Raw genomic sequence first — 27393 nt, 5'->3', positions numbered from 1 at the left:
TCATATTCATGACATTCATCTACCATATACCAGTTTAAAAAAAACAATCCAATTGTAGTGTATTTTGTGTGCTTTACCAAAAATGGTGCTTGAAAACCTTAACTTTACCAGCTTTAATGGATCACCACGGCTTCTGCAAAATGATATAGATATTTTTGGTTCCAATACCAAAAGACGCTTCCTGATGTCATTTTAAAATAGACATTGCTCATCATGTTCGTCCACCAGCCATGGTCCCTAAGCCTAAACTAAAAATACTAAAACTCGCATGATCAGGGCCTACCTTTTTTAATTTGTCTTGTGCCCCAGATCAAAGTTTCTTAATTCTGTGTGTCAAAACCACTAAGCTAGCAGAAGCAAATTTGTGATTTCCCATGCGTCTTACCAAATGGTCAATTTCTACCAGCAGATTTAGTGCAAGTACACATTGATGATTGCACACAAAGACCTGAGCACTAAAATGTGCAGAGCTCACTGGCTACTTTACAAAGAAACCTGCATATCTGCCTCAGTAGGTGCACAACCTTAACAGAGTCCAGATTTACAACTTTCAGGAATTCACAAAGCTTTCCAGAACTACACCTAGAAAATGCGACAGTTGCAGATTTCTGTTGTGAACACCAGTTTGCGGCAACGTAGCAGGGATTCTGAATATTTAATTGTATATAGCATGAAGTTTTTCATGGTGAATCACTATTGTCTTAGTGAATGGGGGATTTTCCCCATCTCGACGTAAATACATTTTCCCTACACCACACCAATCGTTGAGGTGCATCTTTCCAATTCATAACTTCGAAAGGCATATGACAGAAGAAAGGCTAATTTCATTGTGGGAATTAGAAACTGGTTTCTGCAACAAATAGCTGGCTCATACTTGATAGCTTCCCGCAAACAGAAAGACCTTCCTTCGTGTAAATGCATGTGGCACATGTGTAATACAAAGCCAAAGCAAAAATGAATTAAGAAAAATAACTTAAAAAGTCCAATTTAAAAGCTTTTAGTTAAAAATCTAAAATCTATGAAGAAGAATATCACAATAATGAAGAAAATTTGATACAGGGACAAACAGAAAAAACACAAAAACGCCACATAGGGACACATTACACAAAGGTGCCCAGTATTATCATGTATGGAAATAAAAATAATAGAGAAAAAATGTTAAAGGGCCTTTGATCAACTTGAGGACAACATGGGACCTTTGGTGTCAAAACTACAAGTGACCACAGCTATGTAAAAGTTGGTGTTTGGCCCAGTTTAAGGTTTTAGCCTTCAGACTTAGAAACTTCTTGAAAGCTTAGAAGCTGTAGCGAGATAAGACTGCATGAGGCTAAATACATTTCCCAGATTTTTCCATAAATTTTCTTTTTGGGCCTCCCTTATATTCCTCACCACAACCTCTGGCCCTCTAAATTCAGCCCTCTGCAATTAAGTCCCCCAACCCAAGCCTTCACATGGTCCAGGCGTCCTACAGTGTCTGGCTCCAGAAGGCTGGGAGACCTGTGTTCCGAATAGGAAATGACCTCCAGAAATCTTTTCAATCACAAATGTTCTATTTGGCAGCTTCCAGGAATGTCTATTCTCCCATCCTAGTTATTACGTAGCCGGTCCTTCGAAGTAGTAAATGTCAGGCCCAGCCTTCCTGTAAGGGTAAAGGAGAAGTGTTCCCAGACAGAAGAGGAGTTTGAGAATACCAACAAACTATTGTGTTATTAGGTGTTCTCAAACTTTAGTCAGAACCCTTCCTTAGAATGTCCAACCCCCTTCCCTTGAGTGTAATTTAATTGATCGCATTGTGAAATGATTTAGGGGAGCAAGATCACCTCTCTTAAGTGGATACATTTGTAAGTGAAATTCAAATGTAGACAGGGAAGTGGCTCTATAAACTCACAGAAGGGTGTTGTTGCTTCCCAAGGTCTGCCTGTCTGCTGTTTGCCGCTGTATGCAAACTTCCAAAAGACAGGAAGGGCCATAACGTTGTATTCAGCCTGACATTCGTGCAGGCAGCTCCGTGCAAAAGCATCCAGAGGATACTGTTTCATGTTAATGCGAGATGAATCATTGAAGACTCTATGGACGCACGTTCATCTCTAGCAATGCCTGTGTCGATTTTCTCATACAACTAATCACCCTGCATGCTCCCCGTGCAGTCTGCTATAAAACAAACTCTGGGCCCTCAGATGCCTGCATTGCTGTGAGCGGCTTTAGAAGCCGAATGCAGAATTCCCAGGCCTAATCCTCGCTATAGACTTTCTAAAATTGCTTGCATAAGAGTAGTTGGATTTGCATTATATGAAAGCATTCAGAATAACTTTACCTCATCGCCTTTCTCTCCGGAGAGGCCAGGAAATCCACGCTCACCTTTGATGCCCTGGTAAGATATGAGAGTTTAGCAATCATTGTATTTCATATCAACGCACAAGCTTCGGAGCAGGCGCTGCATTCTAATATGCGGCAGGCATGCGTTCATATGTGTCCACAGAAAGATGCATAACAGGCAGGGAGGGCTTCCTTGGAGACACAATGCTATCCACAGTCTGACTCCCATTAACAGCCCACGCTTGTTAAAGATGTTTTTCTTTCAATGCAAAATACATAGTTGCATTTCTAATTCCTCAAACACTATTCCATCTTTGAACTTACCTTTGGACCTTCTCTTCCCGGGATTCCAGGAGGGCCTCGAGGCCCAAGATCACCCTGAGAGATAAGAATAACAAGGGAAGCAGCTGGTTAGTGGGAAGGCAGAGCATACATATCTTCTGATTACTTTACATTTCACTGCATAGGGCGAGTTTAACAAATATTTAACAGTGATTTCTCATGTATCACTCTCAGCATACACTGTAGGACCTGATTACGAGTTCAAATGTTAATTATCCCCTTGATAAATACCGATACCTCGGGGTAAGTTATTTATCAGGTGTGATAAATAACACGTATTATGAGTTTACGGGAAATAACATGCAGATTTTTATGTTTAACACACCAAAATCCGCATGGTACCGTAAATACCGTATATTTTCCCTTGTTAGATTTCGGCAGACTTGACCTGCCAAAATTGAATTAATGTTGGGTTATTTAACTCATTCGATAATTATCGTATGCATTAAATAAAACCAAACTCGTAATTCCGTCCTGTGCATAAACAGGGGTTTAAGCACCAGGACGGAATTGAACAAGCCACTCATAATTAGGCCCTTAGGGCCTGATGACAAGTATAGGAGCTATTTAACGTACCTGGTAAATAACAATACCACGGGGTTCATTAGTTATCGGGTCAGATAACAAGCACCTATGACAAATTCCTGGGTAATAACATGTAGATTTTGCAGTTTCACGTATCAAAATCTGCATCTTGCGGTAATTACCGTATAGTTTTCCCCTGTTACATTTCAGCAGATTTGACCTCACGAAATTTAATGAAGGTTGAGGTATTTAAAAATTAATAAAAATCTGGCTTTTGGCAGCTGTTTGATTTTTTGCTTCTAAAAATGTATGAGTAAAAAGCAGTTCAAGACATTCCAAGAGGTCTGTGTCATTTGAAGTGCTGATATGGACAAGTGTATCAGTATCATCCACATATCGAATCGGAGTATCAGGCAAAGGGGAAGAGGGGACACGGTTTTGATGATCTGTGACTGAGTCATTCTAACCAACAAAGGGAAACTGGTTTCTGCAACAAATCCCTAGCTTATACCTGATAGCTTGCCACAAACAGAAAGACCTTCCTTCCTGTAAATGCATGTGGCAAATGTGCAATACAAAGCCAAAGCAAACAATGAATTAAAAAAATAACTGAAAACATCCAATTTAAAATGTCCAAGTAAGTTAAAAATCAAAAATCTATTAAGAAGAATGTCAAAATAGCAAAAACAGGGGGGAGGAGCCAAGCTCGCGTCCGAGATGGCCGCGTTTTAGCTCGGCTCCGATCACTCTCCTGTCTGCAACAAATATCCTGTACTTCATCCTGCCCCGGGAAGTATTCCACGATGTGCAGTGGAACGACGATAACTCACAGGCACTTACCGTTTGCTCCGGTGATTCCTGGGTGTCACGGATCCTGAGTTGCGCCCCTGTCTGCTTCGGGGCCTCCGGAGCGGCCGGGCCTGGCACTCCTTGGCGGCGCCCGGGCTGGACGGGGCGCGGTGGCCGGCCCTTGGTGGTGGTGTGGAGTCGGTCGGAGGGGCCGATGTGCTAATAGACCGATTGCGGCCTCCCGGGCCTGGTCCGGCGGTCCTGCGGCCTGGTGTTGGGGAGCTGATTTCCATGGACGGGGTTCACCGTACATCTGGCTCGTCTCCCCTTTGTTCTCCGGCCCGGCCATTTTGAGTTCCTCCGCCCGGACTCGGAGAACGGTGCCGGCGGCGTGTGGGGTGCCGGCGCATCGCCTTCTTCTGGTGGCTCCCCTTCCTGCCCTGGTGGCACTTCCGCTGGTGGTTGCCGGTGTCCTGTTTTGCCCCGCTGATATCCGGGCGGGGGTCGGTGTTTGCAGCGGCCCCGCCGGGCTTCTAAGATGGCGGCCGGCCCCATGATTCTCGGCCTTGCGGGGACCGGCGATGCGAGTCCGCCGCGCGGCACGTTTGCTGAATACTGTAAAGGTGAGCCTACGCTCCGCGACATCCTCGCCGCCCTGCGCTCCTGGGGGGCACCCATGACCGCACCGACCGCTATCCTGGAGGGGGGTCCCTTTGTTGGGCCTGCCGGACTCCCCTCGGTTTGTGCGGCTTCATCTCTGTTGTGTGCTGCTGGAACTTTCCTTGGGGTCGTGGACCTGGAGGCTGCTGATGGTGTGGATATGCGGGGGTCCGCTGCCCTTCTTTGTCCTGTGCCTCCTTCTGTTCCGGAGGTTCCCCGGCTGGATCCCGTCTGGACCGACCTCGATGGGTCTCCTTTTCCTCTTTTGCCTCACATGGCCGTACGAAAATCCTGTGACGGTGCCGCTGGACCGGCTTTCTCCGTATTCTCATCGGAACTTTGCCTGTTTTGCCTGAAGTGGTTACTGTACTTTCTGGATCATCCGGGTCACGATCGCTACAACTTGAGTGTATTTTTGATTCGACTCCCTGTTATTCACCTCCTGTTTTATGTGATCTGGTTCCTGGTGCGCTGGACGATTACAGTTTGCGAAAAACGAGGACAGGGTTGAGCTGATCTTGCCTCTGTGGACGGTTATTTTGTGGTATGGTTGGGTGATCCGTTCATAATTGTATGATTATGTTTGATACGTCTTTACGTTCCTGGAGCTTATCCGTGTGTTTATTATTTTCCCGTGGGCTCTGAGTATTTTCGGGCGGGGGGGTGGGAGCTGAAGGGGTTTTGATTATGTGGCTCCTCTCCCGCTGTTTTTTCCCTGTTTCCCCTTCCCCCTTTTTAATCTAAGTGATTCTTTCTTTCTTATATTTCTCTATATTTCGGGTTCTAATTAGGGCGACAGGCACGCTGCTGGGGGGTAGGCCATAGCCTTCTGCAGGGGTGCAGGGTGGGCTGTGCGGGGTGGTGGGGGGGTCTGTTTATTGTATCTTTCCCTGTTCCTCTTTTTGGTTCTATGGCTCTTATGTATCCCCTAATTTCGTGGCGCGGTGTCGGCACGTAGCCCCCTGGGGTGTTTGTGCTGGCGTGGCCCTTTTGGTATGTCTGCTGTCACGGTTTACTACGCATTCATTTTTCCTGTTGCCACTAGTTCCATGTGCCGAATTAGTATTGGGTGCTTTGTTAGCCGTGGGGGGCGTGCACTGACGCTGCGCCCTCACTTTCCCCCTCCCCCTTTTTTGATGTCCTCTTCCTCCCTTTTTTTCCTTTTCCCCACCCCATTTTCTTTTCCTCCCTTGGGTTGTTGTAACGGAGGGCTTTTAGTTTTGTAAACGTATTTTTCGCTGTTTTATTATTATGTGCCCTGATAGTGGTGGGTGGGTGCTGAGCAGCGATTGTGCTTGTTCTTGATGTGGGACTCACGTTCTGCCTTTGCCAAAATGTATTGTTCTGTTGGTCTTTTCCTGTATTCGAGACTTCGGCTTGCTCACGGCCCACCACGGCCCTCCGGACTTTACAGATTGACATTATCCTGTGACACCCCTTTTTTCTATTATAAAATTAACCTATTTTTATCCTGTCCGTGATGGCGACTCAAAGACTTTTTGCCTTTGCCTTTCATATGTGCTATTTAGAAATCCTGTTGTCTCTCCTGTGTTGCCTCGTATGTTTCTTTATTGTGGTGGCCGGCCCGGTGGGTTGTAGGCCCGTATCTGTGCGCGCCTTCTGTACAATAAAGGTTTTAAAAAAAAAATAAAAAAAATTGCAAAAACAATTTGATAGAGAAATCAATATTAAAAAAAAATCTCTGCATAGGGACACTTACACAAAGTTTCCCAGTGCTATGATGTATGGAAATCAAAAATAATTGAGAAAAAGTGTTAAAGGGTCTTCGGTCAACTTGAGAGGCAAGATGGAACCTTTAGTGTCAAAACTACAAGTGACCACAGTTAAGTAAAAGTTGGTGTGTGAACCAGTTGTAATTTCTTGACTTCAGACTTAAAAACGTCTTGAGGGCAAAAATCTTAAATTGAATGAATGAATAATGTGTCTTGATAACATGCACTAATCATCCCAACCGGGGTATCTCGGCGCAGAGACAGTACAGTAAAGCCAGAAGGAGTCCAGGTCGAAAACAATGCAGTTTTGTGTGCTTTTGAGGTCTCGGCCTGATCCAGCGCATGTGCTGATCTGGCCGAAACATTTAGTAGCTGCTTTGAAAAGTGCTACCAAAGCGGCCACCAGCATACTGTCGCGCGCACAAGGGTGCGCGTGACGTAAACAGCTGACTGTAGCAGGCCGCAGCCGCCAGCTTTGTTTACTTTTGTTCAACACTATTCAATCGCGGCACCCGCACTTTACTTTAACCATGTTAAAAGTAAAGCGCGGGTGCCGGGATTCTAGCAAAAGTAAAGAAATACATGTTTTTAAAAATTTCTTTACTTTTGTGCAATCTTGGCAATCGCGCCACCCGCGCTTTACTTTAACATGGTTAATTCATGCAGTAAAACGTGTCTCAATTGTCCTGCTCGGCAGGCAGCTTTTGGACCCTTCTTGTGAACTTTCACTACTTGTTTGCATACCAGCAGGTGCGTGTTTTCTATTGGGCTGGATTCCTACGCTGTAATCACTGCCATATGTGGCATGTCTGCAGGGCCGGCTTTTGGCGTGGGCGAGCTGGGCCAGGCCTGGGGCACCAGTCTTCAGAGGGTCACACAGAGCTGTCTGTATAAAAGTCCTGCAGACAGCAGCCTCCCTCTTGACACCAATGCAGACTAAACTGCTCTATATCCTTTTTTAGTTGCCTCAGGCGCCTTTCTACACCCCAGTAACCCCTTCCTTCCTACCTCTGCTACCCCCTCCCACGCACGTCACACAACTCTGCCATTCGCACCATTAACAACGTGGCACTAGCGTGATCAAGATACCGCTGTGACTGAACTGGAATCCTTGGGGGAGGTGCTCAGAGACAGTAACTACTTTGATGTGTGACTGAACAGTGAACACAACATGGGCCCGAGCTGCCTCGTTTTATGCACGAACTGCAGCCAGGGCGCCAAATGTCTTTCTGCCCGGGGCGCTATCCGAACAAGGGCGGCTCTGCACGCCAGACATCATTGCCACCTGGGAGGGTTAGCTTCAAAACCCTGTAAAATAATGTCATGAAGAGTTTTACAGGGAGGGTGAGGGTCACACCTTCAAGAGCCTTCTTTATAACCAGAGAATGATTGCCTGGTCTCTTTGAGGCGGGTCACGCCCTTGTAAAATGTCCACATCCGCTGAATGTTTTTCCTAAACAGGCAAATGAGGTGGCGGAGCATTAGATGCAGATTGCCTCAGCGTCACCACAGGCACTGGTGAGGATACACTACAGAATAATGCAGGTCTTCTAGGTGCTGTTGAATGCAGTGTCCTTCTTTTCAACAAACAAGTCCTTGCACTTCCGACCGATTGTAGGCACATCTGGCAGTGGAGCTGATTGGTGCAATGTCCCGCCACACATTAGTTTCATTGGAAGAATCATTCATTTGTTTGTCCTTTGAGCCAAATGAGTCCGGGAGTTTGTTGGGAGAGGGAACCATGTAATGGCATCAGTTTTTACAAAAAAGGATCACAATGATTAATCTAAAATGTATTTACACTACTCTTGTTTATTCTCCCCCCCTTTCTTCTACAATCACAGGCTGATTTGAACCCCAGCAAGCACTTGCAACGCAGTTCCAATCCGCCCTCCCCATCCTCCATGCGTTGTTGGGGGGGGGGAGCACTTACCCTCACCTGCCACTTCTTTCACTCAGTTCCAGTCTTTTAAGTGGGATGAAAAAGTTAGGTGTTTCTGAAAGGGGCGTGGCCATTGAAGCCAACTAGGATTCCTTTATAAGAGGTGTGGCCTATGTAACTAAAGTCATGGACTAACTATGGGACTCATTTATGAGGTTTTGCTGTAGGGAAGCGCAGCAGGCCTTCCTGCTGCGCTTCCCTACGGCAAAAGAAAAGGGCAGTAATGCGCCGTATCTTTAAGATACGGCGCATTCCTGTCCTTTTCCGCTGCACCGGCGCACAATGGTGCAAGGGTGCCGGCCTTGCGGGGATGATTATTTTTGTACAGGAAAGGAAACCTCTCTGTACAAAAATAATCATAAGAGGCTTTTCCTCTTTCTACGTGTGCTGCAGAATGCATCACACATAGAAAAAGGAACAAGCATTGGCATAGCCAATAGGTTTCGCCTTTGCAACCTTATAAGTGTTTAGCCATGCACCAGTTGATGTTGTTGCACCAAGGATATTGTGCTGCATAACTAAATACTTATATGGTCCCAAAAGCGACACCTATTGGCTATGCCAATGCGTGTTTGAATGTGTGATAGTCTGGACAGGTTCTAATAGAGAGGGCCAATTTGTTCCAGACAATGGGTGCCAAATAAGAAAAAGACGTTCCACCACATCTAGATCGACAAATGAACAGGACTGACAGTAGCTTAGAAGACAAGCTTAGAAGCTGTAGGGTGGAAAGACTGCATGAGGCTCAATACATTTAACTGATTTTTCCCTTATTTAACTACGTGAAGCTCTCTTATATTCCACACCACATCACCTGGCCCTCAGAATTCAGCCCTCTACAATTCAAAAAAATCCCACTTCCCAAGCCTTCACATGTTCTAGGATTGCTACAGCGTCTAGCTCCAGGAGGCTGGGAGACTCGTGTTTCAAATAGGAAAGGAGCTACAGAAATCCTTTCAAATAAAACCCCCTCTATTTGGCAGCTTCCAGAGATTTTAATTCTCCCATCCTGAGTATTATGTAGTCGGTCCTTTGAAGCAGTAAATATCCGGCCCAGCCGTCCTGTTAGTGTTAAGGAGACGTGTTCCCATACAGAAATGTGTATGACTTTGGAATTTCCAACACATACGCTCAGTTCATATTCATAATCTTGACTGACAAAAGGTAATAGGCTATAGTAATTTAACTTCACTACTGTTCAGGACAGACCAGCTATAAATTGTGAATTTGGTTCTTATTGCACTTTCCTCTAGGTCATTGCATGACAGATAACAACATGCTATGTGTTTGCTTTTGATCCCAAAATAACAGAATTAAGGTTGAATACATTTTATACAGTGGAGATAAATAATGGAGCCCAGGGTGCTAAAACAATAATCTAATCTAAAAGCACGTTGGGGCAGATCTACAAGAAAGTGCTGCACCGCGGTAGCGCAAGCCCTTTGGCTGAGCCACTTTCAGAGCACAGGAATGCGACATATCTACAGTGATATGTCACATTCCTGTGCTCTCCCCTGCGCTGGCGCACAAACAGCGGCCATGCGCGGCGCAGGCACCCTTTCACCATGGTGCAAGGATGCCTGCGCCACGGGGAGATTGTTTTTGTGCAGGAAGGGATGACCTTCCTGCAGAGAAACTATCACTATAGGCATTTTCCTCTTTCCATGCGTGCAGTAGAATACAGCATGCATTGAAAGAGGAAAAAACGAAGAGAAATTAAAACATTTGTCCTCGTTATGCCTGGCTACGCCACCCCTTGGTTGACGTAGCAAACTGACCCATTTCTAGGTTTACGATTTCTCGTACATCTGGAAATGTGTCTGGTTCCATGGCTGTTTTGTGGGAACACCCACAGCGACACCCATGGAACGCCCCTTTCACACAAAGTTCTGTGTGTAAAGGGGTCATATTTACAAGGACAGGAAAAGCCACGCAGGGAGGCTTTTCCTGTCCTTGTAAATATGGGGCAGAGAAATTCGCTGCCAGTGCGTCACAAAAAGTGACGTACTGGCAGTGCAAGGGGCTTGTAAATCTGCCTCCATATGTTTTAGGTATGCGTGACAAAGTAATTTTTCAGTCTTACAACCCATATCTGACCTTGCAAAACTATACAAGGGAGGTGTGTTAAGACAGCTATCTTATTAGGGTGCAGATAGAGCTGTTTGGAAATGGTCCTTCACTTAAATAGAACACATGCCTTGAGTTTGATTAGCAGGCTACAGTCAATGTAGGGGTCAAACACTATGGGGTCCGTTAGGATGTCGGGCGGATTGCCTCCGCCAGGGTGGCAGTGGCCACCGCCACCCTGGCGGAGGCAATCTGCCCGACAAGCACTCTCGTTTTCCCCTCCTCCAGATTAGGATGGCGGAGGGGACAGCGGTGGTAATAGATTAATATGGTATTGGTGTCCAATGGACACCGCCAGCCATATTACGATGGCACAAAGTAGGGGCCTTTCCGCGGCGGCAATGCCGCCACGGAAAGGCAGGCGGAGATTGCTGCGGGGGCCCCCTGCAGGGCCCCCAGGTTGCCACCACTGTCGGGGGGCACATGGGGGGTACCTATGGTACCCCCCCACATGTACATATGCAAAGCGGCAGGCACAGCGCGGTGCCTGCCGCTTTGCATCTTGAAATGCGTCAACATATGTTTTGCATTGTGGCGGGCGGTGCAGAGAGCACCGCCCGCCACAATGTAAAACATATAGGATGTGCCCGCCACTGTGGCAGGCACATCCTAATACCCACAACGGGACCCCCGCCCTTATGGCGGGCGGTCCCGATCTCCGTTGCCATCCTAATGGACCCATAGATGTTTACAGCACAAAGGGTAGATACACTGCGTTAGATAAGGGAAGGAAGGAGACAACTCCGAAATAGTGCATGAACTGCAGGAGAAGTACTTAAATCACTATATTACCAGGATACCTTGCGTGTGATAGCACTCTTTACAAATACACATAACACTGCAGATCCACCTAAGCCACAGTCCATTTTAAAGATGGCTGATAAGAATGTCATCCGTCACTTCCACTGGTCTGCATTGAACACATATGCTTGTTAGAAATTGAATCTCTAGTTGGCAAAGGTATGCACCATATCCAGGAAGGGACCAAATACCTAGTCAGGGTAAGCTAGATACACACTAAAAGATAACCTATTGTCACCCTCTGGTAGTTTTGCACAGAGAAGTCAGGTCTATCCAAAGAGGCAATGTGTCAATTATTTGTGCAACACAGACACAGTAACACAATGAAAACACCACAAAAAGAATCCACACAGATTCAGAAAAATAGAGAATATGTTTATGAGTAAAGCAAGACCAAAATGACAAAACCCCAATAAGTTGAACCGGATAAACATCATTATTGTAAAACAGAGTGGCAATAGTAACTAGAACAATGGTGCATTTATTTCCCCTAGACCCCCTCACTCCCTCTCAAGGGGCTCCTTTACTCCTGAGCTCCCAAAGCAAGCTCTCCATCTTGAGATAGCACCCATCAGCCCCTGAATGTTTTTACTTCCCATTCTGTGGTGGTGGTCGGCAAAGTCCCAGGGTTTATGCAGACCCCTCTATAATCCGTGCATGTCCTCTAGATCTTGGGGTGCTTCTGGTGGCATCCCCTAGCCTAGTACATGGAGCGTTCTCTACTTCTGTACCGGTCAAGACTCTTACTCCAATCCTCCACAGAGAGAGGGCCGCTCGCTTTTCATGCATGTGCAATGTCTTGTTAGGCCTCAGTAAGGCTTAGATGTAGCAGACCTAGGCTATATTGATCTCAGACTAAGTGGTGATGTGGAGTAGGGCTAACTTAGCCTTTGATGGGATAGCCCTCCCAGAACCCTCCCCCTCCTCCAAAACAACTCCACCTTTCCACAAGACCATACAGTATGTAAAACATCTCCCTCCCGAGTCTCAAACCATGGACAGGTAGGAAAGTCTCCACCCACATCCACCAAAGTTTGTGCCTAGTAAAGGTATTTCATCCCGCAGACAAATCTGTTGCCATTTATCAACCAAAAACATTGCTTCCATAAAGAGGGCTATCAATGACCGCCTTGTGGGAGCTTGGTTTGGCTCCTGCTGTCTATCCACACTGTCGGCCACCAACCCGTTCAAGGCGCCCCCCCAATATAGTGAGCCCTCCTGGAAGATCCCACACCAGTCCAGTTATCACCTGAAAAAAGGAGGTGCTAAGTGGCGGTGGTGTGTGAATATTAATTAATGTCAGCGATTTCCCATCCAAGAGGCCAGCAATTGCAACATATCTGACCCGTTGATCTTCCCATTCCTTAAAGACCACAAAGAGAGACTGTCCCTGACCAGAATGGCCTTCCCCGTGAGACCCTGACAAACCCCGCATGATATACCTGGCTTTACCCATATTGAGCCAGGAAGGGAGTTTTGTTACCCACCAAATGAGATTTTTGAAGGAAAAGGATATCTGCCTACAGGATCTTCACAGCTGCTAAGGACAGCTGTATGCTTAATCTTATTAAGGAGGCCATTTACATTCCAATTTTCTAAACAGACCTGACTAGTTGGAAAGCTCTTGTCATCCACCAGGGCTCAATAGAAGTCCCACACCTAGTGGAAAGTAACATACATAGGGAGTCGAGTGTGCACCAACAACATTAACAATAAACAGAAACCTAAACTACCCATACCCTTCCACCCTATGCTTCAGCATTGTGAAGCATCTATCGCAGGGCAGTGTTGTGTCTGGCATCAACCAGGAGATGGGGCTGCACAGTGCCAATGAGTACCCATCCAAACTGGCCGAGCTCAGTGCTCAACAACCTGCGTGGGGAACACTGTCATCCAGACGCGGAGGCACTCAGAGCACCGGGGGTCCCAAGTGGCCCTATCAATGCTCCTCCCCCGTCCGCCAAAAGTATCTCAACAAGGTGGACCTCAGTGTGGGACTGGGAGAGAGGAATTCCATCTCCCCACACCCCTCTCTCCCAAAAGCAAGTTATGTTGTCAAAGCCTGAAACGACTCAGATGCTGCAAGACTAATGTCGATCTCCTCTGCCAGCGGGAGCATAATGGCCACTGCCTGGTGCTCATTCTCATATCTCTCCTCAGTGTTGTTTTGCCTGCTTCTCTACAGAGAACATGAGCTGTTCATGAGCTGACCCCAGTTACAGGACCACCACTGGGAGCCCTAGGCCCTCCTTCTTATGGACTGGTCAGTAGGCAGCGGGGTGCATGGGTGACCACATCGAAGTCTAATCATTTTTCCATTGAAAGGCCACCTTGGGGTAATCAAAGAACAAAGTTTTAGCGTGGTATATGACCTTCAGTTTGGCCAGGTAGAGTAAAATGTACCAGATATTAAGGTCCTGTAATTTCCTCTTAGCTTCCATGAAGGATTGGTATAGTCTGGGAAGAGCAATATTCTGTGAGACTGATCCAGCTGGGTGTTCTAGGTGCGAGAATGCCGCAGGATAGCATCTCTATCATGACAAATGAGGAAGCGGATAATGAAAGGTTTGGGCACGGCCCCCCAAGGTGGCCATGGGACCAGTGCCCGATGTACCTGCTCTACAACAATACAGGAGAATACTGTGTTGAGCGGCATAATGGAGCACAGCCGTTGCTCCATGACGACTCCGGGGACATCCCCTCACAGCCCTCTGGAAAGCCAATTAGTTGTCGGTTATTTGGACCCTCCCCTTGCGTCCTTGACCTGGGGAGTCAGCTCCTTGGTGATGTAGTGAGGCCCTCTTGCTACCACTTTGGTTCTCCATTTCAGTTTTACATTTTACAAGTTTTAGCAGAATTTGTTTTTAGTTATATTGTTTTACTATGGTTTACTTCTGAGAAGACGTACATGCTACTTGTTTTTAAAAAGCCTTTCCTGCGACATAATCTGCACAATTTCTTCAGGGCTAAGAACAGAATAAGATATCCTAGTGCTTGCGTTGCCCACTCAGAGACAGTTTCTAACAACTAGACACATCATTGCATCAGAGTTGTACCTCTAACACAGTGGTTTTCTTATATAAAGAGTGCACTGTCCTTTTATAGTTCAGATGGGCACTCGCGACATGATGGTCCTGGAATGCTGTGTTAGACCTGCAACTCTGCTAATGCTGGTCTTCCATCCTGATCTTGCATAGAGGGTTTGACAATCCTACTTCAGTCAAAGTCATCCAGGAATGAGGACTCAGGTTAACCTAAGCGATCAGGCAGAGAGTGTGTCCACAATCCTCTCAGAATAGGGGTAGTTATAGGTAGAAATATACATATATAAATCAGACTGCCATGGTTGGACTGTTTATTCTTTTCACCATGTTCATGATGCTGGTTACAATGCTTTGTTTTATCTGGCTAATAATCGCAGCTCATTCTTTCTATGCAAGATTATGATTGTTTAAATAAATCTATTGCAAACTACCTATGTGTCTTTCTTATGCTTACCAAGGTCATGCATGAGTAAACAATGGAAGGGGTGAGATCTGTTTTCATGATTCCCTTGGTGATCAGAGTTCAGAGAATCACCTGCCATCCCAGGAAGGTTAGGGGTTCAGGTGCATGACTGTAAGCTAGTTAGGATTTGGCCCTAAAGTATCTGATGGCGTAGATGGACTCAGTCCCTGCATTCTGAAGTTCTGTTTTCCTGAAATGCAGTCCTAATTTTTCTAGTTGGAACCATATTAAAGTGACGGAGGAGAGCTTGGAAATTGTTTATGCTTTATCCACTCAGTCACTCTCCCCTCAGTCTCTTTTAGACTGTCCACTGCTATGCGCAGATCTTGTTGGAAGAGCGTGACATCAGATCCCACTGCTCCAATTTTTGTAACCAATGTATCCTGTGACTGATTTATGGCAGCAATAATCATATTTGTGTCTGATCCAGTAACCTGCCGTCCCTAATCATCCTCCACATCCCCACCAGCCCTTGTTGTCTGGTGTGTAAACTTGTGCAGCGTTCCTTGTTTGCCTTGTAGGGGCACCTTTTCTTTGACTATGGTGCTATCGCCGGGTTAGATAGCCGATTTCTCTCCAATCCATTGTGATCCGCCAAGTCTTGGGTAGATCCAGGGTGGCACAAGCAGTCACTGCTGGGCACCAGCATGGCAGGAGGGTCAATAAGGGGGTTACCAGAAGCCTCAAAACTGCCATCTCACTGTGCCAAGGTTGGGTCAACAGGAGAGAGCTGCACTCTGGTACCTCAATAGACGGTCCCCCGGGGAGGTGCATATAAATTCAAATTCCACTGCCAGTCACAACAGGCTCATCATGCCCCTTCAGGCCTTGATATAGATGCCCATACCTCTCTCCTCTACAGGCTCATCCAGTCATCAACTTTCGGATTCCCAGGGCCACCAAAGGTACCCTCCAACTCCCCTTGGACTCCAGGGCTACCTCCGGCTCACCTAATGGTATTTGCCTTACTCAGTAGGCCCTCTCTCAGGCTCCATCTTCCTCTGCAGCAGCATATTCAACTCAAGGCCAGTCACCCAACAGGGGGCTCTACGCTCCCCCAGGTCACACCTCCACCGGCTCCCGCTGCACTCAATACCTCGCTGCCACTGAGGGGGACTGCCAGGCGGGCAACAATCCCACCGCAGCCCAACCCAGTATGCTGATACTTTGCTGCTACACCGGACCTCCGAAGTTCCGGGCCAAAGATCCAAGGGCTCTTCCATGGCTTCCGCAGCACCTGGTCTCACGCTGTCACAGCAAGGAGCCACTGGGAGCTTCACGGTCCCTGTGACAGACCAACTCAGCCTGTCACTTCTTTGTAGCTACGCCCTGCCCTCCACATCACAGGCTGAGGTTGTAAGGTGGGTCGTTGAAAGTGCGCAGCACTCAGGGGTATGTGCTCTGCATAGACCACACTCTGCCTCTACCTCTGCTATGCAGCAGCTGCTCACCAAGTGCCGATCATGCAGGAAAATCGGCCCTCAAGGCGGTCCAGGTCCCCAAGTCAGATGGTCAGACTCTATGAGTACTGAGACAGGATTCAGGAGGATTAAGAGCAGTTGGCTCTGGAGCCTGTCTAGGTTGCGGGTGCCATGTTGGTGTTCAGACCATGTCCCTAAGGCCAATTTTGCTGATGGTTGCATTACTAAAGCTGGAAAGAGAAGCAGGTTAATTTAGTTTCTTGATCATCTGGTTCTTGGAGGACGAAGATGCAAATGTGTTGCACAAGATAGTACAAGTTAGCATTATAGAGCCAATAAAAAGAGCTGAGTGAGTGAAAGGAAGAATGGAGAATTGCTAGTTTGTTTGTAAAATAGGTCATTAGATTGGAAAACAAGTGTTCATTTGAGGTGTGGAGGATGAGCTATCATTATATCTTTAATATCACAAATAACTCTTTAGACAAATTGAGTATGATAATTAGGATTGCAAATGTATGTATTATACGAAGAGCTCACTGGAAACATGCAGTTGTTTCCGACTCTCTAATGTAGTATGCTTGTGTTTGATGAGCTACAAGTTAATGGTCGTCCATATATTGAGAATATATTTTTCAAAATTAGCTTTCCTGCTTCTCTTTTTAGTGACCTTCTTAGCCTGTATATTACAACAGTCACTTCTTTTATCTAAGGAACATTGTCTGCTAGGAAAACACACAAGTTGATGGAAGGAATGTTGCACATAGGCAAAACATTCACCCCAGTCACAGATCTGGATTTAATCCATCGTTATTTTGCTCACCACGCCACCCCAGTTCAGACATGGACATATGCAAATCAGTCTTGACCCTGTGCCTCATGGGAACAGTCCAGCCCGAACTGCCAAGCCATGTCTTCCCTGGACTGGAATCAAGCATCCTAGGACCGGTTTCTGGCTCTCAGCCGTCATCAGCCAGGATAGCTTGACTTCAGTGGCGTAGTGAGCACAGGACCCACGTCTGGGCATACCCTTCCCACATAGGGTGAACAGCAAACCACACAAGGTGATGGACGGAATGTTGCACATTGGCAAAACATTCACCCCCAGTCACAGATCTGGGTTTAATCCATTGTTATTTTGCTCACCACGTTACCCCAGTTCAGACATGGCCATATGCAAATCAGTCTTGACCCTGTGCCTCATGGGAACAGTCCAGCCCGAACTGTCTGCTACGAGCAATAAGAGAGAAGGACAATCTTTAGAAAGATGTGAAGTGGTGGAAATGCTTAGAGTTTTTTGTGGATACTAGACGAGAATGCCTCATATGTCTTTGAATAGAGAACCTTAGGGCTGAACTCGCATCTACTGTGAAATGGATAAGGACAGATTCAAATCAGGAAAGTGATTGGTCTTTAGAGATCACGGTTTAGAAGAAAGAAAAGATGGAATGGTACCAGCATATTCTAGCCTAAATATTGTCTGACAAAATGATTGTGTCCTAAATACTAAATATCACCCTATTGGAGTTAATAATAGAACATCTATACCATATTGAGCAGTATTTTCCAGGTGATATTCATGCAACAATATTTATGTTGGGTGATAGTTTTGTTATCAATATTCTGACATTCAACCAGAAAGATTAGGCGAAAACTGGCCAGCTTTGTGGGTGCAAAAGTCTACCGCTTGTGTTAGCCTCAATCCATTAATAATGTCTGCAACGCTGCGCAAGTAAGTTTTCACGGTCATCTTCAAAATGCTAAAATATTTCAGAGTGCATGTTCTGTAATGGAAGTAGGTGTTGTACTAGATCCAAAGCATGTGCAGTTAATCAGCCTAGTATTTTAGGAGGGTGGTGAATGATGGTGCAGATGAAGGATGAGGAGCAACCTACAATACATTTAATGTACACATACTTGAAGGATGAGTCCTGTTTAGTTCTCTGCAAGAGATCAAGAGGAAAATTGCACCTATGTGATCTCTGCCCTGAGATGTGTTTTCAAAGGGAAGTCGTAGCTTCTTGGAAGTATGTAGGAGATGATAATAGCAACTCTGTGAAATCTATTTCCAAGAGTGATATAAAGTCATAGGCAAAATCCTTAATAACACTGTGGACATTGAGAGCAATCTTAGTTGGTGGTTTGGCCTTATAGAAGGTGCCCTTGGAAGTGATGAGGCAGTCAGTCATTAACAAGTGCTGGAAATTCAAAGAGCATAGCACTTGTGTGAGGTGGCCACATTTGGCAAACTGGTAGAAACAACCTCAGAGAACACCCATAGCTGCAGTAAATGGAGGAACTCCTTTTGCCTTCGTCATCCTGACACCCTCGGTAAAACTAGAGCATGTGGGGTAGGAGGGATACATATATGGCCTCCTACAGTCAAGTAAGAGCTTATTGGAGTCATCAAGTGAACGAATGACATGTTGGAATGGTAGCATTCAGTTCATAAGACAACTAATGACAATGTTGCTTCAGGATATATGCTGGGTCACTGAATATGGGGGTTTATGTTTCTGAGAGAGAAAAGACCTAATATTGACTGACAAGTGATTGGATGATTGGCCTGCATTACAACTTAGCTATATGTAGAGATTGGTGGGAACAAAGACATAGGACCATATGCAAGAAAAAATTACTATGGGCCTTATTTAGATCTTGTTGGGACGCGGTGGCAGTCCGAAGTACTCCATCAAGCTGACAGCGGTCTGCCTGCCTGCCATATTAAGATGTTATGTCAATAGACAAGAGACCACCACAGCGGTGGTATTCTCTTCTGGCTAACAGTACTCTGTCACCGTTATGCTGGCGAGTTTGTACCAAGCAGATTTAGATGTTCCCTTTGTGCTGGCAGTGTCCTGACAGAGTGAGGCTATGGTGGTGTGGAGACAGGTAAGTGCTACTCATCATTATCTTACTATACATATATATTGTGAATGTGTCATAATGTATATATAGGTAATGTGTTATGCCCCTTTTTGGTACATATTGCATGCCAAACAAGCAACATACACATGCTATTGAATGACGGAAATCTGGGCTGGAGGGCCGCCGGCAACCGCTTCTGCCTATATAGCCATCGGCGCAGTTGAGAATTCCAGGTGGAGTCGGCGGGACTCTGGCGGTCTTTCGTCTATGGACCAGCCAACATCTAAATATGACGGTCGGACCATCAAGTCGGGTGGCCGGGAACACAGTAGAAAAAGCGATTGTGAAACCTGATCCGCCAAGATCTAAATCAGGCTATTAGTCTGCTGAGATCTCATAGTACTGTCTGCAGGATCAAGATAGGAAATTATGGTGGCAAACCAAATAGGTCTGTGGCACTTAAGAAGCCAGTTTTTAGAATTATTTTTTTACATTTGTGCACTTTTGAGCATGAGAAGGTTCCAATGCATTTCCACAATTAATCATTTTATCATGTGTAGAATACTCTGTTTTTTATAAGGTCTTTGAGCGCCATATGAGTGACATGCAAAGCAAACTTTCAATTTGTAATCAATAAACATCTGACATTTAACCAAGCCAACCTTATCGGCGCGCAGATTTTACAATGAAGGACATGTTTCTGGATAGTGAATCAAATAAATTCACACTTACAAATCAAGACACTTACTATTCATCTCAAAGTTTGTTACTCTCAAGGCTAAACACACAATGAACTAACATTAAACATTGCCACACACGCAGTTTTCTACCTGCTAACTGCTTTCTGCTGCTCTGCATGAAGGGGGTAGGAAAAGCAGACATTTCTCTACTCACTGCCTCTATCAGTCTATTTGCTGCTGTTGATTAGTAGTAGGTGACTCGCAGCAATGCACAGGGAACAAACCTCATAGGCAAGTAATTTCGAGGGAAAATGATTTTTGCAGGGAGACATCTCTTACATATCAATGAGTATTGTGAGATTGCCCTCCTTGATAAAAAACATACTTTTGCATAGTGTAGTTGGCGAATTGAACAAAAACGAACTGCAGAAAGCTCTTGTAACTTCACCATCTGTTGTCAGCATGCAGGTTCACGAGTCAATCAACCACTAAACCAACTAATTAATTATTCAATAAAATAACCGATTGCATGAGATCATAAAAAAATCAGAATGACAACTTTAAAACATATTCTCACCTTCAGCAAAGTACCAATATCCCCCAAAAGCGGAAGAGCAATCTGAAACAAAAAAAAACATGATTATCGGAGACAAACTATGGCATATTCCTCTTTCCATATTATGTCTTTCAGAAGATGTTACAGGACTGTTAGAGCAAAGTTATGTCCAGCATCAGAGGCATCATAGACGGCCACGTGACACAGCCAGAGAAGCTCTGTGCCCTTCCCACTGAAAAGCCATATTTTCTATGATACCTAGTAATCCATTGTTGCTCATTCCAAAATAGAACAAGCACTGGCAATGCCAATAAATCTTGATTTTAAATGAAAGTGCCTCCTCAGTCAATGACGTGTTTAGCCATTCAAATAAGTCATCATGCACGCACTCTGACTCTCAGCTTAGAAATCATGTTTCCATTCATATACCCATTAACTTACTTTTGCATTCATCCACATACAAAACCACAAGAAACTCACACAGAAACCCAACACCATATGCAAGATAAATTATAACAACAAAAAACTAGAAAAAGGAAACACGTTTCTGGGTAAACAAGGCAGGGATAAGTTTGCAAAAACGCATAAAATAAACATAACAGCGGGTAGCCATCTTCAATGGTATTGCACATGGTGTTTTGTTGTACTGATGTTCCAGCATACCCCCATCGTAAGAACCAAGGTAGCCGTTATCTTGGATTGGTAAAACAGGGAAACTATGACCAATATCATTCCATGATGGTGGCCTGGGCTGAGACTTGCCAGGATTACGCGCACTGCAGTTGAAATGAAAAGCAAGCAAGCATCTCTTCATTCTGTAAAATGTGGATATAGTACTTGACAGAGACATATTTCATGCACCATAGTAATACAGTGCAAAGAGGGTCTCAGGTGTAATTACATGCAGTCCACAAACATTTGCACATAGCATGTGCAAGAGAAACTGCAGTCTTGATCACTGCATTGTGGTTGGTTGTTTCAATATAATGTACAAATAGTTAAAATGTTTTTAAGAAATAACACATGTAACTGTCATCCTCTAATCCATTGTTACAAAAACCAACCTATTATAGGCATAGTTAAAGCATGCTAAACCTTACAAATGTCGCTTTTTAAAGAAATGTTTTAACTTGTGGTTTGTCCTTTATTCCTGTTTGAAAATACACAGCAGTTAATGATATGAATCATCTTTCATTACAAGGGATCAGCTTGATTCCTGTTGGAAACCTTCAGACTTCAATCTTAAGCTTTCTAAAACATTGTTTACCTCGCAGGCAGTGGTACGCATGCCACATCTTTCACACTATATATCGCCACAGAGCATCTTTCTATTTTTTTTTTTGAGCAGCCGGGCATGTTTACTGTGTATTAAACTGACATTTGTGGCACTTTACAGGTCAGATTGTGAAAGACCCACTTAATGCAAAATTGACCTGCAAATAGCATATTTGTTGTCGACACTAAGTTTTGGGGTATGAAATGTTACCCCTTTGAATGAAATGTTACCCCTTTGACGTGAAAACGCCGGGAAACCCTTTGTGGGTAGCTGCTGCGCACTATAAATGCAATAAATAAATACAAATAAAATAACGTGAGCGTAAATAGTCACGGAACCTTTCTGAGATTTAAAAAAAATGGATTCAGTCCTACGTAAGGTAGGAATTAACTAGGCAATGTTATCCAGTGAGAAAAGTAATTTCCCCATTGTTTGTGATAGGGACTGGAGTGTGAGGGTTCTGAGGCAATACATTACTCTGCCCTGGTCAGTAACTACTCATGAGTCGCTTCCCTGGAAATCATGCCGGTGGTATAATTGATACCATATGGTGAAGCTCACTATACTTTTTGCAAGATACGTGTTTTGAGTAAAAGGATAACGATGCTGCATATGTTTTGGTGGAAAGGTTTAGCGTTTGAGGTAAAATCGACAATGAGAAGCTGCTGCAACATGAACTTTCTATTGAAACACATTTTAAAGATGGCCACAACAAAGACACTGCGTTTAAACAAAGATGATGTGACATTTAGGTGCAATATCAATTAGTTATTTGTTCTAATACACCGATTCTATGAATTGTGGTGACTTTAGGGTTATTGGTTCAAAAAGCTGAAATTTGAGGATATTTTCTGTAGAGTTTGTACAGCAGCAACTTGTTAGTTGGAGTGTCTTCTCAGATCAGAGGCATTACTCAGGTCTGGTTGTGATTTTCATTGATATATACTGATTGACCAATAAAAGTGCAGGGTTTGGTGTTACTCATCTGTTTTTCTGAATACTAATGAAAATATTCACAGAACCAACTAGCAGCCTCTCTGTGATTTTATGGAAGTTTTGACTTCCGTGCACAAGAAGCTGTATACTAGGCCTGGGCGTTAAATTCCGTTCCGCTTGCGGAATTTGGGTAATTTTGCGTTCCGTGGAGAACATGGAAATGCCAAAAATTCTACGATCCGCGGTTTCACAAAATTATTTGCTTATTCGCGCTTTAAAAATGCGTGTTTCCGAGATATTCCCCCCTGAGCATGCAAACAGCGTTCGCGAACAGGTGAAAAGCATCGCGAACGAGCGGAACAAGCAATTCCGCGTGTTCGCAGAACTCTGAGTGCTCATGGAGATTTTTTACCATTTCGCGGAGCTTTGCGTAGCGTGACTACGCAAATTCCGCCCACGCCTACTATATACCAGAGTTCAGCACCATGTCACTGAATTTTAATTAGATCAGTGACTGAACACTGTTTAAATCTGCATCTCAAGTGAACAAAAATGTGGCTTTCTCCATCAAGCATTTATGGACCTATCCTTGGCTTTCGGCTGTGTCAACAGGTCAAAACTGGGGGACACTTTAACAGCCATGGGTCTTTAAGGAAGGCTGGTTGCTCTCTTGAGTTCATTACATCTGGATCTACTTGCTTCTACAAGATATGGAGAGGGAGGTGAATGTTCTGACACATTTTCCCTCGGGCCGGTGGTCCACAAGGGAAGTGTACTGGCTCTAATTTGTTTTTGCTCTATTTAAACGTGTTGAACAAGTTACTTACCTTCGGTAACGCTTTTTCTGGTGGATACAGTATACGCCTGTAGATTTCTCACCTTTTGACTTACTCCCTTGCACCAGCATTCCACGGAAACGTTTTCCTAGCTTTTTCACTTCGATGAGGACATCACAATGGCACAGCTACGCTCGCAACTCCGTATAACACCATCGGAGCCATTGGAAGACCTCATCAGCGTGCTGACGTCAGTTCCACCGTTTTTTTCCGTGCCCTCGAGGTGAACGGGTGGACTAACAACATAATGTAAGTATACACAGTATACAATATATACACAAAAACACACAGTACATAGGTAAAGAGGGAACGCTAAAACCAAAGCATTTCCTAACAACAAACAATATAGGAAGCAAATGACATAGGGAAACAACAATGTCAAACAATGAAAACTTTTTCGGTATACGTAGGTGGACAACAGGGAGGAGGGTAGGTCAGTGAGGAATCCATAGGCAGATACTGTATCCACCAGAAAAAAGTGTTACCAAAGGTCAATAACTTGTTCTTCTGGTGGATACCTCTGCTTGTGGATTTCTGAACTTTTGAAGTGAATCCCACAGCAGTCCGGTTCCCGAAGGAAGGTTTCCACCCACTCATACCAAAAAGTATTGCAGCACAGCCCGTGCAAAATGGCCATCCCTTCACACCACAGAATCCAAGCAAAAATGCTTAATGAAAGTGTGGAGGGAGGCCCATGTTGCAGCCTTACAAATGTCTAGCTCAGGGACACCTTTAGTGAAAGCAGATGTGGAAGACTCTTCTCTAGTAGAATGAGCTCTGATACCTTCAGGCGTCTCCTTCTTGGCCAGATCATAGAATATCTTGATACAAAAGATGATCCACCTGGACAGCGTTCTCCTGTGGATGGCTTTACCATTCATCTTCCCCACATAGCTAACAAAGAACTTGTCGTCCAAACTCGAATCCCTGATTCTGTCCAAATAGAAGCTGAGCGCCCTCCGATGGTCTAGGCGATGAAGTATCTCCTCCTCCCTGGAAGGGTGAGGTGGAGGATAGAAGGTAAGCAATGTGATAGACAGTCCTAGGTGGAAAGGAGAAACCACCTTAGGCAGGAAAGCAGCCATGGTCCTAAGAACCATCTTGTCTGCAAGGATAGTAGTAAAAGGAGGCTTAGAACTAAGAGCCTGCAACTCACTCACCCTCCTGGACGATCCTCAAAGAGCAACTATGAAGAGGCTCAAAAGGAGACCTCATCAGAAATGTAAGTACTAAATTCAAATCCCACGGGGCATTATAAAGGGAGTGGGAGGAAACCTATTGGTCAGGCCCTTAATGAACCTCATGATGATGGGGGACTTAAATAAAGATGGCTGGTCCGGCAAACAAAAGGAGGGCAGACAAGGCCAACAAGTAGCCCTTAACTGCTGCCACAGCACAACCTTGCTGGGCCAAGGAAAGTTTAAAACCAAGCATATCTGATAAATGGGCCTTCAAAGGATCAATGGATCTCTCTCCACACCACTTTACAAACAGAGCCCGTCTAGAGGAATAAACAGGTTTGATGGAGTGTCTCCTGGGCGATAAAATAACATCCACCGCATCCTGGGCGAGAGAGAAAGGGATCAGGTTACCCCGTTCACTCTCCAGGTATGAAGGTGCAGGCTCTGGAGGTGATGGGTATAGAACCTGCCCCTGCGACTGCAAGAGGAGGTCTGCCCTGAGAGGGAGACGGAGCGGATGGTGCGATGAGAGGGGAAACAGATCCATGTACCACACCCTTCTTGGCCAATCTGGGGCAACCAATATAACTTGGGCCCGGTCTTGACGAATCCTACTCAGAACCCGAGGAATCAAGGGTATGGGAGGAAACACACAAAGAAGCCGAAAGCTTCAATCCAGTTGAAAGACGTCCCACAATGCTACCCGCATTGGATACTGGAGACTGCTGTATAACGGGTAATGCACGCTCTAGTGAGTGGCAAATATTTCCACCTGAGGAGACCCGCACAACCCGACGAGGCAGCAAATCACCTCCGGATGAAGACTCCACGTGTGGTCGGCTGAGTACTGCTGAATGAGACTGTCCGCACACACGTTCAATACTGCAGCCAGATGATTTGCAATTACGCATATCTGGTGATCCTGAACCCAGGAGCAGAGCAGCAGAGCCTCTCTGCAGGGACGATACAACTCTACTCCTCCCTGCTTGTTGATATACCACATCGCAGTAGTGTTGTCTGTCAGGACTTGAACTGACTGACCGCGAAGGGAGGGAAGAAGGCCGTGAGAGCCAAAAGTAGAGAGCCAAACATATTGCCCGCAATTCCAGAAGGTTAATGTGGAACAACCTTTTCTCTGGAGACGAAATACCCTTGACCTCCAGATCCCCCAGATGTGCTTCCCACCCTAGAGTGGAGGCATCCCTGATCACTGTGGCCACTGGTGGAGGATGTTGAAAAAGTTTCCCTTGACAAAGGTTGTCTGAAACATTCCACCAAGACAGCTCCTCTGCAGTGTCTCTGGAGATTCTGACCATCTCCCAGAGAATGTCCATTGTGCTGATACCACTGCCTGTGGAGGGACCACTGGAGGGCCATCATGTGCTTGTGTGCATGGGCGACCAACAGTATGCAGCAACAGAACATACCGAGCAGGAGTAGGACCTTCGAGAATGGAACAACCGCTCCATTGTGAAACAAAGGAATCAATTCCAGAGTGTCAAAAATCCTCTGCGGAGGCGGTAAAGCTTGACACACAGTAGTGTCCAGTACTGCCCCCATGAACAGGTTGCACTTAGATGGCACCAGGTGAGATTTGGGAACATTTATCGAGAAACCCAAGTGGAACAACAACTGTGTTGTTACTTGCAGATGATGCAGCACCAACCCTGAAGACTTTGCCTTGAGCAGCAAGTCGTCCAGATAGGGGAAAGCAGGAAATCCCAACCATCTGAGATGACCTGCTACCACCGCCATCACCTTCGTGAAGACCCTTGGAACGGACGTAAGTCTGAACGGAAGGACCGCAACCTAAACTGTTAGTGTTGAGATCCCACAGTAAAATTGAGATTCTTTCGATGCAACTTCAAGATGGGAAGATGACAATACGCATCCTGCAAATCGATCGACACCACCCAGTCCTCCTGCTGCAGCGCCAGAAGAACCTGAGCCAGGGTCAACATCTTGCACTTTTCCTGCCTGAGGTAAAAGTTCAAAATCCTAAAGGTCTAGGATCGGCCTCAAACTACTGTCCTTCTTGGGGATCAGAAAATACTGGGAGTACCACCCCTGACCCTGTTCCTGCTCTGGAACCACCTCTATCACACCTTTCTGCAGTAAGGCAAGAACCTCCTGCTGCAGGAGCAGCAGATGGCCTCCCGAACACCAGCGCAAGGAGGGTAAGGAGGTGGAAACTCTTGGAAATGTAGGGCGTACCCCTTTTCTACCAGATCAAAAACCCAAAGATCTGTTGTAACAGATATTCAATTTTGTAGAAAATGGGCCACCCGGCCACCTAGGGACCACCATGCTCAACGATGGTGGATCTAGAGCTGCTTTCCTGTGGTACCGGTGGTGGGGACAGGGGAGGAGGAGGACTGTTGCGGGAAGGCCCCCACAGATGGCCTCTATCCTTTCCTCTGTATAACTTATACAGAGGGTTCTGCTGCAGCTGCTTTTGCGGCTGCTGATGGCCTCGAAAGTATTCTGCCTTCCCAAAACATCGAAACCTCCTGAATCCATAGCCCCTAGGCTGAAACTACAGGCCCAAGGACCTAGCAGTACTGTCCTTGAAGCGTTGCAGAGCAGAATCCGCTTTCGTAACAAAATGTCTGGACCCATCAAAAGGTAGATCAAGCAGAGTAGCCTACACATCAGGAGAACCTCGAAGACCTGAGCCAGGCATGTCTCCTGGTAGCCACAGAGGAGCCCATCACTCTGGTGACTGAATCCGCTGTATCAAGCCCTGACTGAATCACCTGATGGGCTGCAGCCTGCATGTCTGCTAACACTTCCAAAAAGTGACCACGTCATCCTCAGGCAGAAAAGGGCTTCTACCACACCTCCAAAATTGGCTCTGTCAAAGCCTTATTGAAAGGCAGCAAAGGCTCAACAACAGAAGA

The 27393-nt window shown here is 45.6% G+C and overlaps 1 protein-coding gene across 2 annotated transcripts in view; it reads right to left on the bottom strand.

The window, feature by feature from the left end:
* The window catches only part of COL19A1 (collagen type XIX alpha 1 chain), a 2464374-nt gene that overhangs the window by 418834 nt on the left and 2018147 nt on the right, over window positions 1-27393 (bottom strand). For both annotated transcript variants that reach the window (XM_078648013.1, XM_078648014.1), the window contains 3 exons: window positions 20286-20327; window positions 2641-2694; window positions 2315-2368 (listed from right to left, as the gene is read on the bottom strand). In XM_078648013.1, the coding sequence (XP_078504139.1) occupies window positions 2315-2368; window positions 2641-2694; window positions 20286-20327 (150 nt within the window). The remainder of the gene's footprint in view (window positions 1-2314; window positions 2369-2640; window positions 2695-20285; window positions 20328-27393) is intronic.

This window comes from Lissotriton helveticus, chromosome 6, assembly GCF_964261635.1.
Source record: "Lissotriton helveticus chromosome 6, aLisHel1.1, whole genome shotgun sequence".
NCBI classification, from domain to species: Eukaryota; Metazoa; Chordata; class Amphibia; order Caudata; family Salamandridae; genus Lissotriton; species Lissotriton helveticus.
Note: the sequence above shows the minus strand (reverse complement) of the source record. Positions and strands in the feature narration are given on the sequence as shown.